Here is a 19,788-nt window from a genome sequence, read left to right as displayed (position 1 = left end):
AACAGCGGCTCCGCTCTCCCCTGTCCCTCTCTCCCTCTGTCTCTCTCTCTGTCTCCCTCTCTCTGTCTCCCTCTCTCTATCTCCATCTCTCTCTCTCTCTCTCTCCCTCTCTCTCTCCCTCTGTCTCTCTCTCTCTCCCTCTGCCTCTCTCCCCTCCCTCTCTCTCTCTCGGAGGAGGAGCACATATACGGAGCTCCCTCTCTCCTCAGTGACTCTTTCAGTCTGTGTGTCGCCGCCGCTGACGCATCGTTCCCGGCCTGTGATGACGGTGTGAGCCGCTGTTCCTTCACCATGAGTCTCTGCTGTGAGTGACGTTAATGAAGCTGCAGTTTAAAGGAGGGGGTAGAGCCTTTAGAGATGATGATGATGATGATGATGATGATGATGATGATGATGAAGCTGCGTGTCATGGCTTCGTGTTAGAAATGTAGAAATTAAAAACATCAGCAATGAAATGATAAATGTTGAAAAAGAGAAACAGAATTTATTTAACTTCAAACATCCAGATAGAAGTTTGTGTGTGTGTGTGTGTGTGTGTGTGTGTGTTTCAGGAAAGTGAAGAACAGCTGAGGGTCATTGTTTCTGCTGCTATATTATATTATGTCACATTATATAATGTTACATTATATTATGTAACATTATATTATATTATATTACATTAATAATATTCATCAGTGTAATATGATGAAGCCTGGACGTGCAGGATCTTTGTCTCTGAATGACTTTCTAATGCAGATGATGCGTTTGAGGCAGCAGGAATTGTTACTGTTGAACTGACTCAGGATTTAAGGAGCAGACTTTCATTTTCACATATTCAGCTTCATCTTTCCAGTTTTCCGTCACTAATATTTAATTCAAAAACATCTGGAGACTGAAGTAACAGACTTGAATCAGTGAATGTTAAAGTTTGACGTTTGAAGCTTGTGTCTCTGATCGCTTAAGTTGAAGACGTCTGATCCAGTTGCTTGTTGGTCACGTGTGATGATGGATTTGATTATTTTGGTTTCATGGACATTTTGACAAACTGCATGTTGAGAGCTTGCAGTTGTTGGACATGTGGAGTGAAGACAACACACAGGGTTTGTGTTGTCCTGCAGCATAGAGGTATGTCCGACATGTCTGGACTGTGGCTTCATTCAGCCGCTGTGTTCACAGACACATGACACCATCTGCAGTCAGCACTTTTCTCATTAAAGCTGCAAGCAGATGAAAATCAAGTGATCAGAGTCTCTTCATCTGTCCGTCACCATCTTGTTCTTTACTGTCCTAACAAATAAGTGAATGAATGACCCCCCCTTGTTTTCACTTGCTGACAGAGACCTTATAACTTCCTACAGAAGTGAAACTCTTCTGTGTGAACTGACCTCTGTGCTGTTTGACCTTTGATCTCTGTGCTGTTTGACCTTTGAACTCTGTGCTGTTTGACCTTTGATATCTGTGCTGTTTGACCTTTGATCTCTGTGCTGTTTGACCTTTGAACTCTGTGCTGTTTGACCTTTGATCTCTGTGCTGTTTGACCTTTGAACTCTGTGCTGTTTGACCTTTGATCTCTGTGCTGTTTGACCTTTGATCTCTGTGCTGTTTGACCTTTGATATCTGTGCTGTTTGACCTTTGAACTCTGTGCTGTTTGACCTTTGATCTCTGTGCTGTTTGACCTTTGAACTCTGTGCTGTTTGACCTTTGATCTCTGTGCTGTTTGACCTTTGAACTCTGTGCTGTTTGACCTTTGATCTCTGTGCTGTTGGTGACCTGAGTTAATTCAAACTGAATCACATTATGAGGGTTAGGGTCATAATTTATGAGCCTCATCAGTCGTTCACACAAACACAGGAAACAATATATTAACCGTTACTAACGATGTATAACGTGATTGAACTCAGATTTGTCCGAAGTACAATATGGACAGTTTGAAGTTAAGTTGTTAAAACACAGCTGCTAAGCAACATCCATGCTAATGTTAATGTTGCTGTCTGAGTCTAGAAGCCACAGAGACTAAAAGGTTAGCAAGTTAGCATCGGGAGACACAGTGCGGTAAAGACAAAGACAATAACAGTCATAGACTGTAAATAAAGGTGAGGACACAAAATAAAGCTAAAATATCTTGACATGATAACACGTGAAGAAACATCAGTGTAACAAGAATGAGGTAAAATGACAGAAACCGTCTTTGAGAAACATTTATTTAATGATCTGAAACAGATTCACAGCAGATGAAACTGTTTGAGTTGAGACCAAATTCAAACTAATTCACACTTCACCACATTCTCCATCTTCAGGGAGGAGATGGTTGAATTTTTCTGAACAGCTGTTCTCCCTCACAAATTCTGCTGAGCCGCATGGTTTTGACCTAATGAAAGACAGATGCAGCATGGGTAACCGTGATCCGATCTGAAACGACCTTTGGAAGATTTGATGAAGAATCCTAACTGGAGTTCATACGGCTCGGAGTGATGTGGCGTTCAGTGTTTGTGCTGGTACCCACATCGTCCGTCCACGTTCAGGACATCACGTCCCTGCAGGCAAACTTTTGTAAGCTGCTGTTATGACTGGATTCCACTGGGAGGTTCATCCTCGTGTCCTGAATCGGAAATATCTGCTTGTCACAGCTAAAAAAATAAACTCTCAAAAACACAGAGGAGAAGAAAAATCACCTCATCATGGTTGTTCGTCTTCGCCAACAGGAAACGGTCACAGGAAACATGGTCGCAGCTGTGGTGCTGAATCCTGAAAGCACCGCTATGATGTCATGGTGCCGTTGACCGTTGCTATAAAATGTCTTCACTTCATCATTTTTTAAGTTGTCACCGATGTCACAGCGACTTTGATCCACAAAAACGATCACTTGCTTTTAAGCGAATGTTTGAACTAAAGTTTCCTCAAGTCGTTCTGGAGAAGGACTCGGATGAACGACCTGGAAACACAACGCGTCTGATTTTACTTGTCGCTGCAGAAGAAACTGACGTAACGAGTTGTTCCAGTGAATTTCTGATGCTGTGGACACAAAAGATAAATGTTCGGTGGTGACGAGTTAATGATGATATTTGTGTAACTTATTGTCGTAGTAAATGAATTGAACATGTTCAGTGTCACATGTTTATGTTCGTTCATGTTTTTCTCAGTTGAAACGACCGGTGTTAGTGTTTCAGCTGCTGCTCTCTCGTCATGATGTCACAACCCTCAGGACTGTGATCGTTTGAAATGGATAATCAGTCATCGGGGATCAGTTCCAACCAGACAGACGAGACGTTGCAGAGGTGGCTGATGGGACTTTGGAGCCACTTAGGTTCTTTCTTATCAGGCTTGGCTTTCATCAATCATCTACTTTGAGGTTCTTCAGTGGAAAGACACAGCCGCTGATATAAAATCCTCGAGAACAAAACCACAGAGTTCTGTCGTAAAATATGAACTTTTGTCTTTGTCCGCTCAGCCTGGTGGAATCGACGATCTGCGATTTTTAAGAACAATAACTGAGGATTCTTTAAGACGTCAGCGACACTTTTAAAACAGACAGGAACATGAATCTGGCTTCAAACAGGACAGAAGGATAATGTGTGAGCAGGAAGTGGGAGATCAACTGTCAGCTCCTTTCTGAAATGATTCCTGTTTTTATTTTTTTTGACTGTTCTCACTGTTTCCTGCAGCAAACACACATCAGCTCATTATCTATACAGCCATTCGTCATCAGACGCACCCACGCTGGGGTTCAAGGCTGAGGCTTCAGCCTCCGTCCATCAGGATATCTGCTCCTCTCCTTCCTGTTTGTGTTACGTGAAATTTCGCGACCACTTCACCTTCACAAACTTGTACGAAGCAGCTGAAACTTCTCCTGTTCACCTGCAGTCTGGTGTCACATGTTTTCATTTCGTCCTCAGACCGTTCACTCACAGGAAACATGTTTTTTTTTTGTGTTTGAGGCCAAACAAACGTGTTGAACATGTCAACGTGGGCCACTGTGCCGGCTGGGCTAACGGCCTGTGCAGTAGACATGTGGCTAACTCTCCTACGTAGAAAACCCTTTCCACTTCAAATCCAAACTTCATTGTTGAAAACTGATGAACGTGTGACGTGTTTTCATCAGGAAACCGTCGGTGGAGGCCGGAGCGTTTAAACGAGATGTGTGATGTGTTTTCACTTTTTTCTGAAAGTAAAAGCTCAAACTCTGTGGGAGTGGCTCTCCTGAGGTCACATGACATCACGTCAGCAGGACGTTTCATGTTGAATCAAGTGGCGTCTTCACTGGGAATCTAATCCCAGAATGCACCTGTCCTGTCACCTCACTCAATTTCTGTCTCATGAGTCCATGTCCTCGGGTGTAGGTGTCTCCCAGTGTGAAGACCCCTGGTTCACGTCTGTTTCAAACGCTCGTCCTCCACCAGCCCGGTGCTGGTGTTCTGGAGGTCAAGGTTGGACCACACCCACAGCAGCGAGCAGAGTGACCCGGGAGTCCTCGCCTCAGCCCGTCAGACTATCGCTGTCCTTTCCGCTCCCATTGTTTGTGTCCTGGAGCTTCCGTGATGCCCTGCGACCCTCTTGAAGAAAACAGATTGTGTGTGAGTGCCGCCGGGCTCCGCGTGGGTTTCCTGAGCCTGCCGCCGGGGCTGCTGGGTATTTATGGAACCAACACAGCTGAATCACTTCCTATTTTGCCCTGAGCACCAGTGTGTGTGTGTGTGTGTTTTTTTTCCTTAGTGCCTCTATATATATGTATATATATACTTATATATATATATATATATATATACTTATATATATATACTTATATATATATACTTATATATATATATATATGAACAACAACCACTCCTAGCACACACACACACACACACACAGTCAAGACTTCCCTCTTCTCTTATAAAACTGTTTCTGTAACCATGGTAACTCGTCACAACCAACCGTCCTTCAGCGATTTCCAGATTTTGAGAAACTTGATTCTGTCGTCTTCGTCTTATTTGGTGTTTGATTCATCAATGAGTTGATCGACTGATGATCAAATCACTTCTAGTCACTGATTCATGTTTAAAGTTCTGAAGTTTTCATCTGACTGTGAAGAAAGACAGTCATTCATGTGCACCCACCTACATAAGCGAAACCGTGAAGCTCCACCAACCCGGCAGAGCTCTCGGCTCTGCTGGTCAGCACCTGCTCGAGGTCCCTCGATCCAGGAGCAAACAGTGGGGTTGGAATGCACTGCCCTCTGAGCTACGCACCACCACTGACCTGCCTCTGTTCAAAACCAAGCTAAAAACATACTTGTTTGATTTAGCCTTCAACTGAAACTGTTGTTCTTGTCTCGTGTTTGCTGTTTGTGTATGTTTGATTTGCAATTGTGAAGCACTTTGGTCAACCCTTGGTTGTTGTAAGGTGCTATATAAATAAATGTTGATTGATTGATTCATTTGGTTTTTCTAAAAGTGGTCGTATGTTTCTTGAGTTTGTAAATGAAAACTGTCTCTGAACCTTTTTTAGATTTTCTGCTGCAGTGGTTTAAAAACGTCTCTTCGGTGTCGGGAACTGAAGTTGTTATCAGTGAGTCACAAACTGTCGTGATGAGTGAATCATTGCTCGGAGCTGATCTCTGTCAATGTTTTATGATTTTATGTCTGTGCTTTACGATCATGGAAACATGTTGCAGCTGCTTTACAACCAGGGGGGTGTTTTTGCAGACCAGCATCCGTCTTGTTGCTATGGTTACCTGCAGGTCAGCACACCTCGATCTCCGGACAACAATTAAACTGTGGACTCTGATTATTCATTGAACTTCTGCCAGCCAATCAGAGAGCAGTGTTCTGTTGCCATGGTGGCTGTGGTCTGGAGGTGCCACAGATCCTTGGTGTTATTTCAGGGTCATTGATGACATCACGGCTCAAACTAACCTGGCAGCCAATCAGAAGTCGTTTGTGTTGTCATGGCATCAAGTAGTTAAACTTTATTGACTGGATTTTCAGTCGCTGACGTTCTACAACAGACTTCACACAGTTTTCAGTTAAAACGTTTTATATGAAAATATTCGGAGTCTCACAGAAACACAAACTGGAGTTCATGTGTCAAAGTCTCGTCTGCGTAGTTCAGGTGGTTGAAATATGTAAATTCACCACTAGGTGTCTTTAAATGTCTTACATACACAAGTGGGCGTGTCCACGTCTAACTTAACGTAACACTGATTATAATGAGGATTCGTCTGCTGTGGTTTTGTTGGTTTGTGTCCGATTCCTTCTTCACGTCTTCGTTCTTCTTCTCTGATGATTTTTCTCTTCGTTCCTCCCCAGGTTCCTCCCTCTCTGCCCCCCCTCCCCCACCCCCATCATGCCCGTCCTCAAGAACCTCCCGTTGTGCCTGAAAGGCGGTGGTCCAACTCTCGACAACGCTTGGATCCTGCGCAGGATGAGCCTCAACATCACCCCCCACCACAACCCCTTCGAGGACGACAGCATCCATGACAACAGTGGCCATGGCAACCACTGGTCACCTGGCAGCTCGCTACTGGATGGCGAGGTGCCGAGGGACCGCAACCCATTCGAGGACGAAGAGGACGAGAACGAGGCCAATGAAGGGAAGAAGGGAAGCGGAGGAGGAAGCACAGTGAAGGGTTCCTTCAAGTTCAAGTCTCCGCTGAAGAGTCTAGGAAAACTTGGGAAGGCGCTGAGATCGTCCGGGAGGAGCAAAGGAAGTGCCACTCCCTCCCCACAGGGGTCACTGCAGGGAACGCCGTCACCTGCAGAGAAGAAGAAGAGAGGAAGGAGGAGCTCTGAAGGAAGTCTGCTCAGGTGAGGAGGGAGCGAAGGAGGGCGGGGTCTCAGCTTGTGTGATGAGGAAATGATTGTTCCTGTTACAAAGGATGATGGGAGTTTAAGGTCATGAGTGTTCTTCCCTTCCAGGTTTGCGGGAAAATATCGTGACACCCTGAGCTCCTACAAGGATTCTTTCACCAACGGTGAGCTGAACTGCTCGGAGAACGAGTGCGACTCCAGCAGCCGCCGCCTGTCCTTCATGAAGATGGTCGGTCTGGGGAAGATGAAGAGGGAGTCGATGGCCGACCACTCGTCTCAGGGACCCGAGGAGCAGCCGATGCAGGAGGAGGTGGTGGAGGAGGTCAAACCTAGAGAGCCGCTGTCAGGTAGGAAAAACTTAGATTTCGTAACTCGCTGGGTTTATGTCATTTCTGTCGGTTGGCTCATGTGATCAGTGTGTGAATTAGAGGGCTGCATTGGGATTGGGTCCCGCCGGGTCACATAGGACCCAACTCAACTCTCGCAGGAGTGGGCGGTTTGAACTTTGCTGCGGACGGGAACGGGTGGCTAAAAAAAACCCTGCAGGATCGGGAAAATACTAGTCTAAACAAATCCAGCACCTCTGGGTTGAGGCGACACACCTGCTCTGTTCTCCCCGGGTCAAAGAAAGCTGCTTTTCAATGAGCACTATTCCTGACCGTCAAAAGACATGCAGGCCAGAGAAACGAAACAAACTACCCCATGAATCTTTTTATTAATAGCCTATAAAATCAATGCATCTCTATTATTGGGCATAAATTCTCAGAGTTTTGCGGGCGGTAAAAATTCAGCGGGAGCAGGATAAAGAAAACAGTCCCGCGCAGGGCTCTAGTGTGAATGACTCTGCAGACTGTTGGAAGTGTCCACTAGAGGGCGGCTCTAAGTTGAACATGGCGATGGTGGAGGAGGGCGTTCTCATGTATGAGTGTTGTAGACGTTAGTTTGAAATGTGCGACAAACTCTACTACAACTCCTCCTCAAATACGTTCGGCCCTCTTTACAATTTATTAGTCTCTCTCTCTCTCTCTTGTTTTATCATCGACGTTGTTTTCACGCCACGTGAGGTGGGAGGGGCCTCAGGGCTAAACTGAGTCGCTGTGAGTTTCCACAAGGATGCTGGAGTGTGTGTGTGTGTGTGGAATTTTTTTAAGGGCATCTATTGTTTACTGCACCCTGTTTACTCTGTGTTCTAATGAATGAGTGTGTGTGTCTGTGATTGTGTGTGTCTGTGGATGTGTGTGTCTGTGGGTGTGTGTTCCTCCACACCCTTGTTTACATGTTACACGGTTGCTCTTCACTTCTGAACTCTCACTGTGTCGAGCTCTGACACATTTCAGACATTTTCATTGACGTCATTTGGTTTTTAAATGAAATATAATTAAATTACAACGTTTTCTGCTCAGATGTGAGATTTCTCATTTTCTCGTTTTGTATAATATTCAGACGTCAACCTGAAAATATTCAGTTTCCACTCAGCGACGACTGAAGAAACTTCAGGTGTTTAATCACTTATTAAACTTTGTTAGCAGCAGAACGTGATCTGATGCGTGGATTACATTCAATCCAGTTCAAATATGATAAACTTTAAACCATCTGACCTCAGCAGTAGAAATGTTCCTCCGTTGGTATTTTTACTTCCTGTGATTTCACAGCTGGAGAATCTGCTGTGAGTTAGGGGCCACCAGCAGGGGGCGCCTGTTTCACAGCGTTAACTGTACGTATGAAATACATAATATTCAAATGAAAGTTCTCTGATGCTGATCTAACACGCGACTGTTTGAACATGTGAAGATCACGCTGACATCAACACGTCAACACGAACGCATCAACACGAACACACGACGCCTCAGCTCCGTGTTTGTTGGAGTGAAACTCAGAAAGTTGTCAGGTCAGGGCTTGTTTTCAGACGCTGTCAAAACCATCGAATCAGCAGATCAGGTTCCTGCTGATGTGTGTGTGTGCGTGTGTGTGTGTGTGCGTGTGTGTGTGTGTGTGTGTGTGTGTGTGTGTGTGTGTGTGTAAATGGTACATAACAGTGATGCAGGTACAAACAACCCAGATCCTGTTCTTCTGTTTTGCAATGAAACAAAACACACATGACATTAGAGCTCCAGAAAGTGAAGCAAAATCCCCTCGTCATAAACCCGTCTCCTCCATGTTAGCAGATGGGACATGGACCAAACTAAAAAATCAGAGTAGACGTTAAATAAATAACATGTTAGCTTCATGCATCCAAAGCGCAGCTCCCCCATCACTGCTGCTCAGACTCTGACTGCCAATGACATCATCACCACGAGATGGCAGCGTTCGTATCAGAGAAATAGATTCAGTTTGGTTCAAAAAGACGAGGTGGAGACACGTTGTCCATCTTTAATCAACATGAATGCAACCTGCAGAACAGATCAACTCAGTCGTCCAGCAGGTTGTTTTGATGTCGTGGTGAGTTCAAATGCGTCGGGGCGTCTGATCGTTGTCTTCATGCATTCTGCCTTCTTATCTGAAGGATCAGAGCTGAGCTGCCAGATACACATCTGCTCTGCAGGAATGAGCGTCCCGCACCGCCACGCTCCGTTATGCATGAAGAGGACGATGAAGATCAGTTGTGGTGCTGCTGCTGATGATGATGATGATGATGATGATGATGATAACAGACTCTGAACCCTTGTTTAACATCAAAGTGTTTTCATGATGACGGACAGAGGTGAGATTTATGCTCCTGATTGTTTTAAATCTATTGACACCAAAAACACATCATCTGAAGAATTGACTGAGCCTCATTTATTCTGATTCTGCGTTCACTGTTATTATGGTCTGTTAGAACCATGAGGATTTAAAGGATAGTTCCATGTGCTGTTAATCTGGATTGTTATTTGTAGTCACCACATTTATATTTGACAGAAACAAACCAATCAGCTCGAGCAACGTGTGTAAAGAGAAAATTCAAGTTTTAGTCTGGTCTCACTTTAATTTCAATTCTTTAACAGCGTTCAGTCAAAGTTACGTCACAGTTTATAAAAACTGACGTAGACTCCAGGTTAGTTTGTAGACGTCCAACAGAACCATGGTTCAGTTTGATCCAGACCCAGAACTCCTCTTCTGGTCCGAGGAACCTCTCACTCCTGATGTTCAGCTTCAGACTGAACTGAGAAGGTGTGAAAGTCGGGTCAGACGCTGGTTTCCTGATCCTCAATGATTCTGGTGAGACTCTGTTGTGTTTTTGTTGCTGGACTCACTTTGACCTTCACTGTGTCTCCACGAGTTTATGTTTGAAGTGAAAAGAAGGAGAGTTTGACGACAGACGAGCTTAGTGTTCATTATACACACACACACACACACACACACACACACACACAGGAATTTACCCTTCACACACTCGTGCCTCTCTGTGGTAACATGACCAGGGATTAATGAAACACACAGAGACCAGCAGGTTTGTGAGCGGCTGCAGGTAGAAGATGAAATATAAAACAGAAACTTGACTAAACGCTCTAAAGTCCCTGAACACATCACAGTTGTGTAGAAAGTTCTCCAGCAGCACGTTGTTGTGTTACTGTCTCGCTCAGAGAGTTGATAAGAAGTTCACATTCAGACCGGTCGACGACTTCCTGTGAGAGACGCTGCTGTTATCACTGTTCAAGTGGCTTCACTTCCTGAAGCAGCCGTTTGTCTTCAGACGTCCCAAAGATGCAAACACTCAGAGAGAAGCTTCAATATGAATCACTCCTGATGTCCCCAGACACTGTGGTGAGACACTGTGGTGAGACACTGTAGTGAGACACTGTGGTGAGACACTGTAGTGAGACACTGTGGTGAGACACTGTAGTGAGACACTGTAGTGAGACACTGTGGTGAGACACTGTAGTGAGACACTGTGGTGAGACACTGTAGTGAGACACTGTAGTGAGACACTGTGGTGAGACACTGTAGTGAGACACGGTAGTGAGACACTGTAGTGAGACACTGTGGTGAGACACTGTAGTGAGACACTGTGGTGAGACACTGTAGTGAGACACTGTGGTGAGACACTGTAGTGAGACACTGTGGTGAGACACTGTAGTGAGACACTGTGGTGAGACACTGTGGTGAGACACTGTGGTGAGACACTGTAGTGAGACACTGTAGTGAGACACTGTGGTGAGACACTGTAGTGAGACACTGTAGTGAGACACTGTAGTGAGATACTGTGGTGAGACACTGTAGTGAGACACTGTAGTGAGACACTGTGGTGAGACACTGTAGTGAGACACTGTAGTGAGACACTGTGGTGAGACACTGTAGTGAGACACTGTGGTGAGACACTGTAGTGAGACACTGTGGTGAGACACTGTAGTGAGACACTGTAGTGAGACACTGTGTTTTCACAAGTGTTGAAACATGAGCATGATGTGTTAATCATTTCTAAAATGATTTGTTCAGTTCAGAATATGTTTATGCACAACACTCTCTCTTTCCCCCCCTCCCTCTCTCTCTCTCTCCCTCCCTCCCTCTCTCTCTCTCTCTCTCCCTCCCTCTCTCCCTCCCTCTCTCTCTCTCTCTCTCTCTCTCCCTCCCTCCCTGTCTCCCTCTCTCTCTCTCTCTCTCTCCCTCCCTCTCTCTCTCCCTCCCTCCCTCTCTCTCTCTCTCCCTCCCTCTCTCCCTCCCTCTCTCTCTCTCTCCCTCCCTCTCTCTCTCTCTCTCTCTCTCCCTCCCTCCCTCCCTCCCTCCCTGTCTCCCTCTCTCTCTCCCTCCCTCTCTCTCTCCCTCCCTCCCTCTCTCTCTCTCTCCCTCCCTCTCTCCCTCCCTCTCTCTCTCTCTCCCTCCCTCTCTCTCTCTCTCTCTCTCTCCCTCCCTCCCTCCCTGTCTCCCTCTCTCTCTCCCTCCCTCTCTCTCTCTCTCTCTCCCTCCCTCTCTCTCTCCCTCCCTCTCTCTCTCTCTCCCTCCCTCCCTCCCTCCCTGTCTCCCTCTCTCTCTCCCTCCCTCTCTCTCTCTCTCTCTCCCTCCCTCTCTCTCTCCCTCCCTCTCTCTCTCTCTCCCTCCCTCCCTCCCTCCCTGTCTCCCTCTCTCTCTCCCTCCCTCTCTCTCTCTCTCTCTCCCTCCCTCTCTCTCTCCCTCCCTCTCTCTCTCTCTCCCTCCCTCCCTCCCTCCCTGTCTCCCTCTCTCTCTCCCTCCCTCTCTCTCTCTCTCTCTCCCTCCCTCTCTCTCTCCCTCCCTCCCTCCCTCCCTCTCTCTCTCTCTCTCTCCCTCCCTCTCCCTCCCTCCCTCTCTACCGAGCTACAGTGAGTCCACAGGAGTGAGAGTCTGGATGTTCTGAGGTCAGAGGTCACAGTTCAGACGGTGGATCCTTGTTTTGTTTGAAGAGATTCAGATCTGCTTTGATCTCTGGGATCTCGTCTCGTCTGTCGAACATGTTTCATCTGATAAACGTGTTTCCAGCCCTGAGTGTCGTCTGCAGGCTCAGTCACAGAAGAGTCTGTGTGTCTGTCAGCAGAGGAAGACCTGCACACGCATACACTGAACTATCAGAGGAAACATATTTGATCCAGCTGCGGCTGCAGGGACGGAGCTGGACTCATCAGATATTCAACTGTGACAGGAAACGCTCCTGAGGGAGGAAGAGGAGACGCTCCGAGGATGAAACCACCAGAACAAGTCCAGCATATCACAGGAAGTCCACAAAGCTTCTCCACAGATGATGGACGTTGGAACATGTGGGACAGCAGATGATTGACAGTTGACAGCCCCAACGCACTGCTCTCATTGGTTGTTAGTTTTATTTATACACAAATAAATGTGAGGACGCAGGAGAGAGAACAACAAAGGGAAATTAATATCACGTTATGATGTCGACGCTGCCGAGGAGGAGCAGCTCGCCTCCTCCGACCAAACCGACCAACGAAGGGAGACGAGACAAATGTTCAGATTACAGTCTGCACACACACACACACACACACACACACACACACACACACACTCTCTCTCTCTCTCTCTCTCAGGTGAATCTGACTCAGCAGCTTCAGCTTCTTCAGTTTCAGAGTCGCTGAGTTTTCATCGGTGTAATTTAATTCAAAGATCCAGATGTTTCCTTCAGGATGTGCTGGAGACCAAACATGGAGCTGGGGGGGGGGGGGGGCACTGGACACTGATGTCACGATGATAACATTTCTGACATCGTGTTTTCTCGTTCACCTGGTGGTCATCTGTGGAACTGCATACTCTGCAGCTGGTGTTCAGAGTGATGTGTCCCGGGGTTCAGTGGCGAGGACAGGGAGGTGGTGGTTTGAGGAAATGGGTGGAGGTGGGCGGGGCTCCATCACCCAGCTGGAACAGATTTCCTCCGAAGACTGAATGAACAATGAGAGCTGTGTTTCTGAGAGGGGGGGGGGGCATCATGTAGAGTGTGTGTGTGTTTATATTTTAAAGCAGTGGTTTCCAAGTGTCGGGTGGCGGCCCACAGATGGGCCACGGGTCTGAGTGTGCAGGTCGTTTTCTGGTTTGACTTCATGTCAATTAAAAAAGAACTTGTTTGTGTGAAGTTATTTTTCTGACTACGAACGCTTCGTCTACAGAGTGAAGAGGAATCAACACATGAAGCTGGTTCAGATGAGGACATTTCTCCGATTGTTGTCGAACCTTCGACACTTTTTATCTCAGAGAAAATTGCGTCTTCATTGTTAAACTCCACAGTTTCGAAACTTTTCAGCCCAGATGACAAAATAACGGCCCCAGAGACTTTAGACCTCCACCCCCCAGTGTCCTCAGAGGTAGTGACAGAGGAGCTCCTGTGTCGGAGCTCGACGTGAAGCTCCTCCCTGAGACGAGGTCATCTCAGTGCTGCTGTGACATAATCGCTATGACAGCCACAGAGCATCCTCCCTGAAACGACTTCACACCGACCTCAGAGCCGCCTCGTCGTCCCTGGAGCATCACGCCGTGATCGCACTGAGGGACGACAGTGTCGGATTGTTTTTCTAGCGACGCCCTGGTTTCTGTTCAGACGACACAAAAGTTTCATTTCTACCAAACTCTTTGTTTTTCAGACACAATTTAAGACGTTTGACCTTTGATCTCCTGTAACGAACATCAACACTTTACATCACCGTCTGTCTCTGATGTCACACGTCTCTGTGTCCTTCAGTCCTCGAGATCCTGCAGCTCGTCAAGAAGCGTGACCTGTTCCTGGCCGACTCTCACATCCTGGAGCTGGAGCAGGAGTGCAACGAGTCTGCCATCGCTGAGCGGGGCACCGTGACGCTGCCGGAGGACAGCAGCGCTAATGTGAAAGACGGCGGGCGGAGGAAGGCGAAGGACGTGGAGCTGCTGTACGAGGAGCTGCAGAAGGAGCTGTGGGCTGTGGTCAGGGAGTCTCTGAGGTCCCCCACTGCGGGGCCCAACCTGGGCCTGGTGGTTCAGGTGAAGATCGCTGCCGCCATGGTAACACTGCAGTTTACAGGTAGCAGTGTTGACCTCTGTGTGTGTGTGTGTGTGTGTGTGTGTTCAGGTGCTGCAGCAGGAGGAGCAGGCTGATAAAGACTGGGCCCTCAGTGGGGGAGCGGCCCCTGGAGGCCCAAGGCCACGTCAGCTGAAGCAGAGGTGGAGGGAGTCGGTGGAGGAGGCGGCTGACGGCTCGCTGCCTCAGAGGGCGGAGTTCACGGCCGGAGAGTTGGACGGATATCTGGGCCGCCTCCGAGCCCGGGTGGTCGAGGACCTGGGGGCCGCCAACAGGAACGTGGTGTCCATTTACCCTGAGGAGTACCAGGCCTTCCAGGTGAGATGACACTCGGGCAATGAAGTCAAACTTTTAGAAGCGTTGCTGCTTTCGTTTTAGTTTAAAACTCTGACCTTCGACCTGCAGGTGTACGTGCAGAGTTACCATCAGGCGGTTGCTAGGCGACTGGAGGCCATCACTGACAACCAGCTGGAGATCACAGACATCTACTCGCTGCTGGACTGGCTGCACAACGTCTACGATAGGTACATGTCATCATGTGACCACTGAGCCTCATAACGTACACAGTAAATAACGTTTACATGTGAGAGACAAAAGGTCAAAGGTCGACTTCATCACGTTCACACCAGAACTCAGGAACTCATTTCTGATCAATTTAATCTGTTTCCTTTTTGAATGTATTTATTTTCTGAGTTGAGTCAGTGCAGCGTCTTCCTCGTCCCCAGAGACAGCGTCTGTGTACCTGTGTGTTGTTTTAGTGATGTTCTGGGGACCGTGTGCATCACGAGTCCGTTCAGTCGCTCGCAGCTCAGCGCTCTGCTGCCGTCAGAGACCGTGGACAGACTGGAGCTGGACTGTCTCAACTCCGTCAGAGTGAGACACACACACACACACACACACACCTACATGACTTAACCCAAACATATTAAAGTAAACATGAACAGTCTCTAACTAAGTGGAACATTTCCAAGAGTTATAAACAACAACTTAAAAACATTGTTCAGTGTTGTGTTGTACACAGAGACAGGTGTTGTCACTTTGTGTAGTTCAGAGCACAGAGAACATTTCTGGAGCAGATGGAACAGAGGGACTCTTGAGCGCCTCCTGGAGCTCAAAGCTCTAAAGGATGGCACCAGGAGTTTGTCTTCTTCCTCTCAGTTAAGACTTCTGGGGTTTCCTGTTTTGTTACTGGGGTTGCATTTTGTTATGAAGCTGGCTCCTCCCCCTGCAGGCGAAGGTGACCACGGAGCTGAGTCAGGTGCTGGACGAGGAAGAGAAGCGATGGATGGAGACGCTCCACATCGAGGAGTTTCACATCACTCTGGCTCAGACCGTCATACAGGTAACAGCCCCGCCCCCAGCAGCCGTGGTCAGAGACACTTCCTGTGTGTTTAAATAAAGGTTATTCAATCAGGAGCTCTGCTGTTACGTAAAGGTGAATTCCACCAAATCTCACTCTGATTGTTTTCTGAGTCCGACCTTCAACTGCAGCCAAAGTCAACACTGAGCACTTCCTACACACACACACACACACACACACACACACACACACACACACACAAACTCACCCACTACTGATCTCCACTGGAAGCAACTGCTGCCCTCTAGTGGTCAACATGCAGCTCTGTTCATCCAAACATTTTGTAGTTGATATTCTCATCTTCTGTTTCTACTTTGTTCTCAATCACTGTCATCATGTTGTTTTGGATAAAGTTTTGTACAAATAAGTATCAATAAGTTTTGTTCATACTATAAAGACATTCATCTTTGGGGTTTCAGCGGCTGCAGGTGGATCTGGAGCGCTCGGCCTCCATCAACCAGAGTTTGGGCTCCAGAGTCGCTCAGTGCAGCCTCAATGGTCTGGCCGACTTCCTCTACAGGTACACAAACACACACACAAGCACACACACACTCGTCGTACTATTATGTACTTTCAGGCTGTGGATGTTTGACCTTGTGTTTTCATGTTGTAGTTTCCAGCGTAAAGTTGAAATGTTCCATGAGGGGATGCAGAGCGGAATGTTTGGAGACAATGAAGACGGATACGTGTCCAAAACCATCGCCCTGGTCAACTGCTGTCCTCCGTTCAGGTACGAGCTGCGTCAGGAGGCAAGAGGAAGAAGAACCTGTCGTGTCAGAGCTTTTTATCATCTGAGGAAAGTGTCTATATCTAAACTCTGTGTGTGTGTGTGTGTGTGTGTGTGTGTGTGTGTGTGTGTGCAGAGGTTTTGTGCAGCGCTGTGCTCAGTGTGATCCGTCAGTCAGCGAGGACTCTCTGCGTCGAGCCAATAAAGCTCTGGATCACATCGTGCAGCAGGGAGTCCGAGTCCTGTCAGAACGCCTCTACCTACACATCAGGGTACACACACACACACTCACACACACACTCACACACACACACACACACACTCACACACACACACACACACACACACACACACACACACACACACACACACACACACACACACACACACACACTCACACACACTCACACACTCACACACACACTCACACACTCACACACACACACTCACACACACACACACACACACACACACACACACACACACTCACACACACACACACACACACACACCCTCACACTGTTGTTTTGAAAGCCTCATTTGAAGCTTTTGTGTGTGTCTGTGTGTGTCTGTGTGTGTGTGTGTGTGTGTGTGTGTGTGTGTGTGTGTGTGTCAGCCGTTCTTTGAGCGGCTGGTGAAGAGGAAGTGGCTCAGTAACTCGGAGCCGTACGATCAGATCGAGGCGCTCATCAAAGATCACTTTAAGAAATATCACAGGATGGACAGTCCTCCACACCAGGTACGTGTCTCAAAGTGTGGACGGCTCAACGCCAGCTGATCTGAAGACAAAAGGTTTGATCACCTCTCTCTCTCACTGTGTCTCTGTGTCGCTCGCCCTCAGCTGCTGGTGGCCGAAGTCCACCGCCGTGTGGTCATGGAGTACCTTCGGTCGGTCATGCGAGGCAGAATCATCTGCACCTCGATGAAGATGAGGAAGAGGATGGCTGGGCGCCTCAGGGACGAAGGCACACAGATCAAAGTCCTCTTCAAAGACCTGGTCAGTGTTCACGGTCAAAGGTCAGACGCTGCTCGTCGGGATGTCAACACGTGGTAAATGTTGTGTATGTCCGACAGGAGTCTCCGTCCAGCTGGTTGGACAGCGCACTGTCTCACATCTCAGAGATCATCCAGCTGGAGGACGTCCCGTCTGTCCAGATGGAGGTGGGCGTTCTGGTCAGAGAGTTTCCGGACGTCAGGTAAAGAATCCTGACAAAAGAGTCAGACATGACAGCTCCATAAAGTGAAGTGGATTCATATGGATCTCCCCCTGGTGGCTGGCTGCAGTATAGGTCATAAACCCATCCTCCTCCATGTTAGCAGATGGGACATGGACCAAAGTAAAAAGTGTCAAAGTGGAGATCAAACAACTCTCCAGCGGCGGAAGCCAGTGACACAATGTCTTACGTTGTGATAAATCACTCGACAAATGTGAATTTACATCCAGATAGCTAAGAATCTGAGCTTGAACATTAGCTTGAGCTTTGCTAACAAACCTGCCTCATGTGGCATCATTACTTCCTGTTGTCACTTTTCACTTGGAAAATCTGTTTCAGAGCTCAGAATCTGAACATGAAATCAATTAGTCCTGATCTCAGACTGAAACTGAAACTCTGTAATAAAGAGGGAAGAAGAACTTCCTGTTCATTCTTCTTCTCTCTCTCTGTTCAGGAAGAAACACGTGTCGGCCATTTTGAACATACGGGGGATGACTCGGCAGTCAGAGCGTCAGGAAATCCTCAACATCGTCAAGGACATCGAGAGCAGTGACGGCGGCAGCAGCTCGGCTCGGCTTTCCCGTGACCGCGGCCTCTTCTCCGAGGTGCCCGTCACCTCAGAGGTTCACTGCCTGAACATGGGCCTGAGCCGCATCGCCCTCACCGCCTCCTCCTGCTTCACCGCACTGAGACCACGGCGACGCAAAACCCGCACGCCCGTCCAAGAGAACCCCGACGATGTTCTCTGAGAGGAGTCAGCTAGTTTCAGTTCTTCCTTCTCACAGGAAGTGAAACTGAGGCTGTTGGTTTATTTCTAATAAAACTCCATAAAGAGGATTATTGTCCATAAAACCATCGGTGACTGGACGTGTCCCTCAAGCTTCAAAACAATCAACAGAAACACGTTTGATCACAAACATGACGCCATCGTAATGAAACCTGATCATTGTCAGATCCGACATTCATCAATCGTGTGAACGTCGGAGACATTCAATTCAACTGAATCAGTCGAGTCCAGCAGGTAAACCTCAGTGTGACCTGAGCTGATCGGAAATAATAATATACAGAAAACCTTATTTTAAATCCTTCATCTAAATATTTCCAATCGTCACACAGAATCATATGAGAACAACATGTGACCAGGCCTCCGTCATTGAGACACATGATCTTCACATGTTTAACAGGAGTACACTTCCTGTTTGTCCTGAATCACATGATTTTAGATTTGATTAGATTTGATTTGTATTTTTTTATATGAGACGTGTTCAGCTTCATCGCTGTTTGATTTCTGGACTTTGAGCTGAAAGGCACTTTATTCAAGGGTGGACGAGAGGAGAGCAGTTCTCTGGACTGAGGTGGACTCTGGACTGAGGTGGACTCTGGACTGAGGTGGACTCTGGACTGAGGTGGACTCTGGCACAAGGACCAGAACTGGAGAAGTGGATTAACCACAGTTCAGTTCATCAGAGCGGCTCGGGTTCCTCTTCTGCTTCCTGTTTCACCAGGATCTAGACTGAGAGAGGACTGCTCACTGGTTTTTATCCTTCAGGGTTTCACAGGAGTTTGTTTTGGGGTTTTGGGGTTTTTGACATGAAGATGCTTCATGACAATAACTGCACAGTAGTTTTATGGTTGCACATGATATAAGAGACGTTTTAATCAAAGGTACTAGACAGAGTTGTGAGTCTCTTCAGCTGATTGTGCATTTGAAGCATCAATCATATTCCAGCTCGTGGGTGTGATGAGGTTTCTGGTAAATTCTTCAGAGATAAACACAGAATATCTGAAACCAGAGGGAGGGCTCCCTCTGCTGGTGTTTGACGGACATCACCGCAGAATCTTCTGATTTCCTCACATCAGTGGTTTTTGAATTTGAATTTGAATTTGAATTTGGTTTTCAGTATTTCCAGGAAAACTCTCCATCATCACAAATCTCTTCGATACTCAGACACACACTTCACACTGTGTGAGGTTCATGTCTTTGTCTCCTGTCGATGTGGATGATGCATGAAATGAATCTTTGTATACAGACAATAAAACACATCAGATCACTGACGGCTTCGCTTAAATTTTTTCCATAAATCTCTTTTAGAATTAACATTTTTCAAGTTTAATTCAATGACACTATTTTAAAATGTTGTGTTTTCACATATGACTTGATTTACTCTGCATTAAGCACAGTCAGCTTTTATTGTGAAGGTAACACAGCTGTTACATCTTGAGCTGAATTCACTCTACAATTGTAGTTCATGTTACATTGGGACAGTGACCTCTGCTGGACAGGTGTAGTGTT

The 19,788-nt window shown here is 47.1% G+C and overlaps 1 protein-coding gene across 3 annotated transcripts in view; it reads left to right on the top strand.

The window, feature by feature from the left end:
- The window catches only part of LOC109644148 (tumor necrosis factor alpha-induced protein 2-like), a 22,018-nt gene extending 2,471 nt beyond the window's left edge, over positions 1–19,547 (top strand). The window contains exons 1-16 of one of the 3 annotated variants that reach the window (XR_011244462.1): positions 1–304; positions 6,268–6,765; positions 6,877–7,115; positions 13,883–14,157; positions 14,246–14,512; positions 14,600–14,718; positions 14,953–15,067; positions 15,426–15,536; positions 15,974–16,074; positions 16,168–16,284; positions 16,418–16,553; positions 16,898–17,020; positions 17,123–17,278; positions 17,356–17,477; positions 17,950–18,867; positions 18,902–19,547. The exon at positions 1–304 is cut by the window's left edge and continues 32 nt beyond it. Coding sequence is in view for 2 of the 3 variants with exons in the window: in XM_069533788.1 (XP_069389889.1) it covers positions 6,305–6,765; positions 6,877–7,115; positions 13,883–14,157; positions 14,246–14,512; positions 14,600–14,718; positions 14,953–15,067; positions 15,426–15,536; positions 15,974–16,074; positions 16,168–16,284; positions 16,418–16,553; positions 16,898–17,020; positions 17,123–17,278; positions 17,356–17,477; positions 17,950–18,244 (2,637 nt within the window). In the remaining variant the exon portion in view is untranslated. Of the gene's footprint in view, positions 305–6,267; positions 6,766–6,876; positions 7,116–13,882; positions 14,158–14,245; positions 14,513–14,599; positions 14,719–14,952; positions 15,068–15,425; positions 15,537–15,973; positions 16,075–16,167; positions 16,285–16,417; positions 16,554–16,897; positions 17,021–17,122; positions 17,279–17,355; positions 17,478–17,949 lie in introns of all 3 variants that reach the window. The other 2 variants (XM_069533788.1, XM_069533789.1) reach the window with 2 other exon arrangements.
- The last annotated feature ends 241 nt before the right edge of the window (positions 19,548–19,788 follow it).

Source organism: Paralichthys olivaceus, chromosome 11 (genome assembly GCF_024713975.1).
Source record: "Paralichthys olivaceus isolate ysfri-2021 chromosome 11, ASM2471397v2, whole genome shotgun sequence".
NCBI lineage: Eukaryota > Metazoa > Chordata > Actinopteri > Pleuronectiformes > Paralichthyidae > Paralichthys > Paralichthys olivaceus.
The sequence above is the reverse complement of the archived record's forward strand: the minus strand, read 5'-3'. Positions and strand labels throughout refer to the sequence as shown.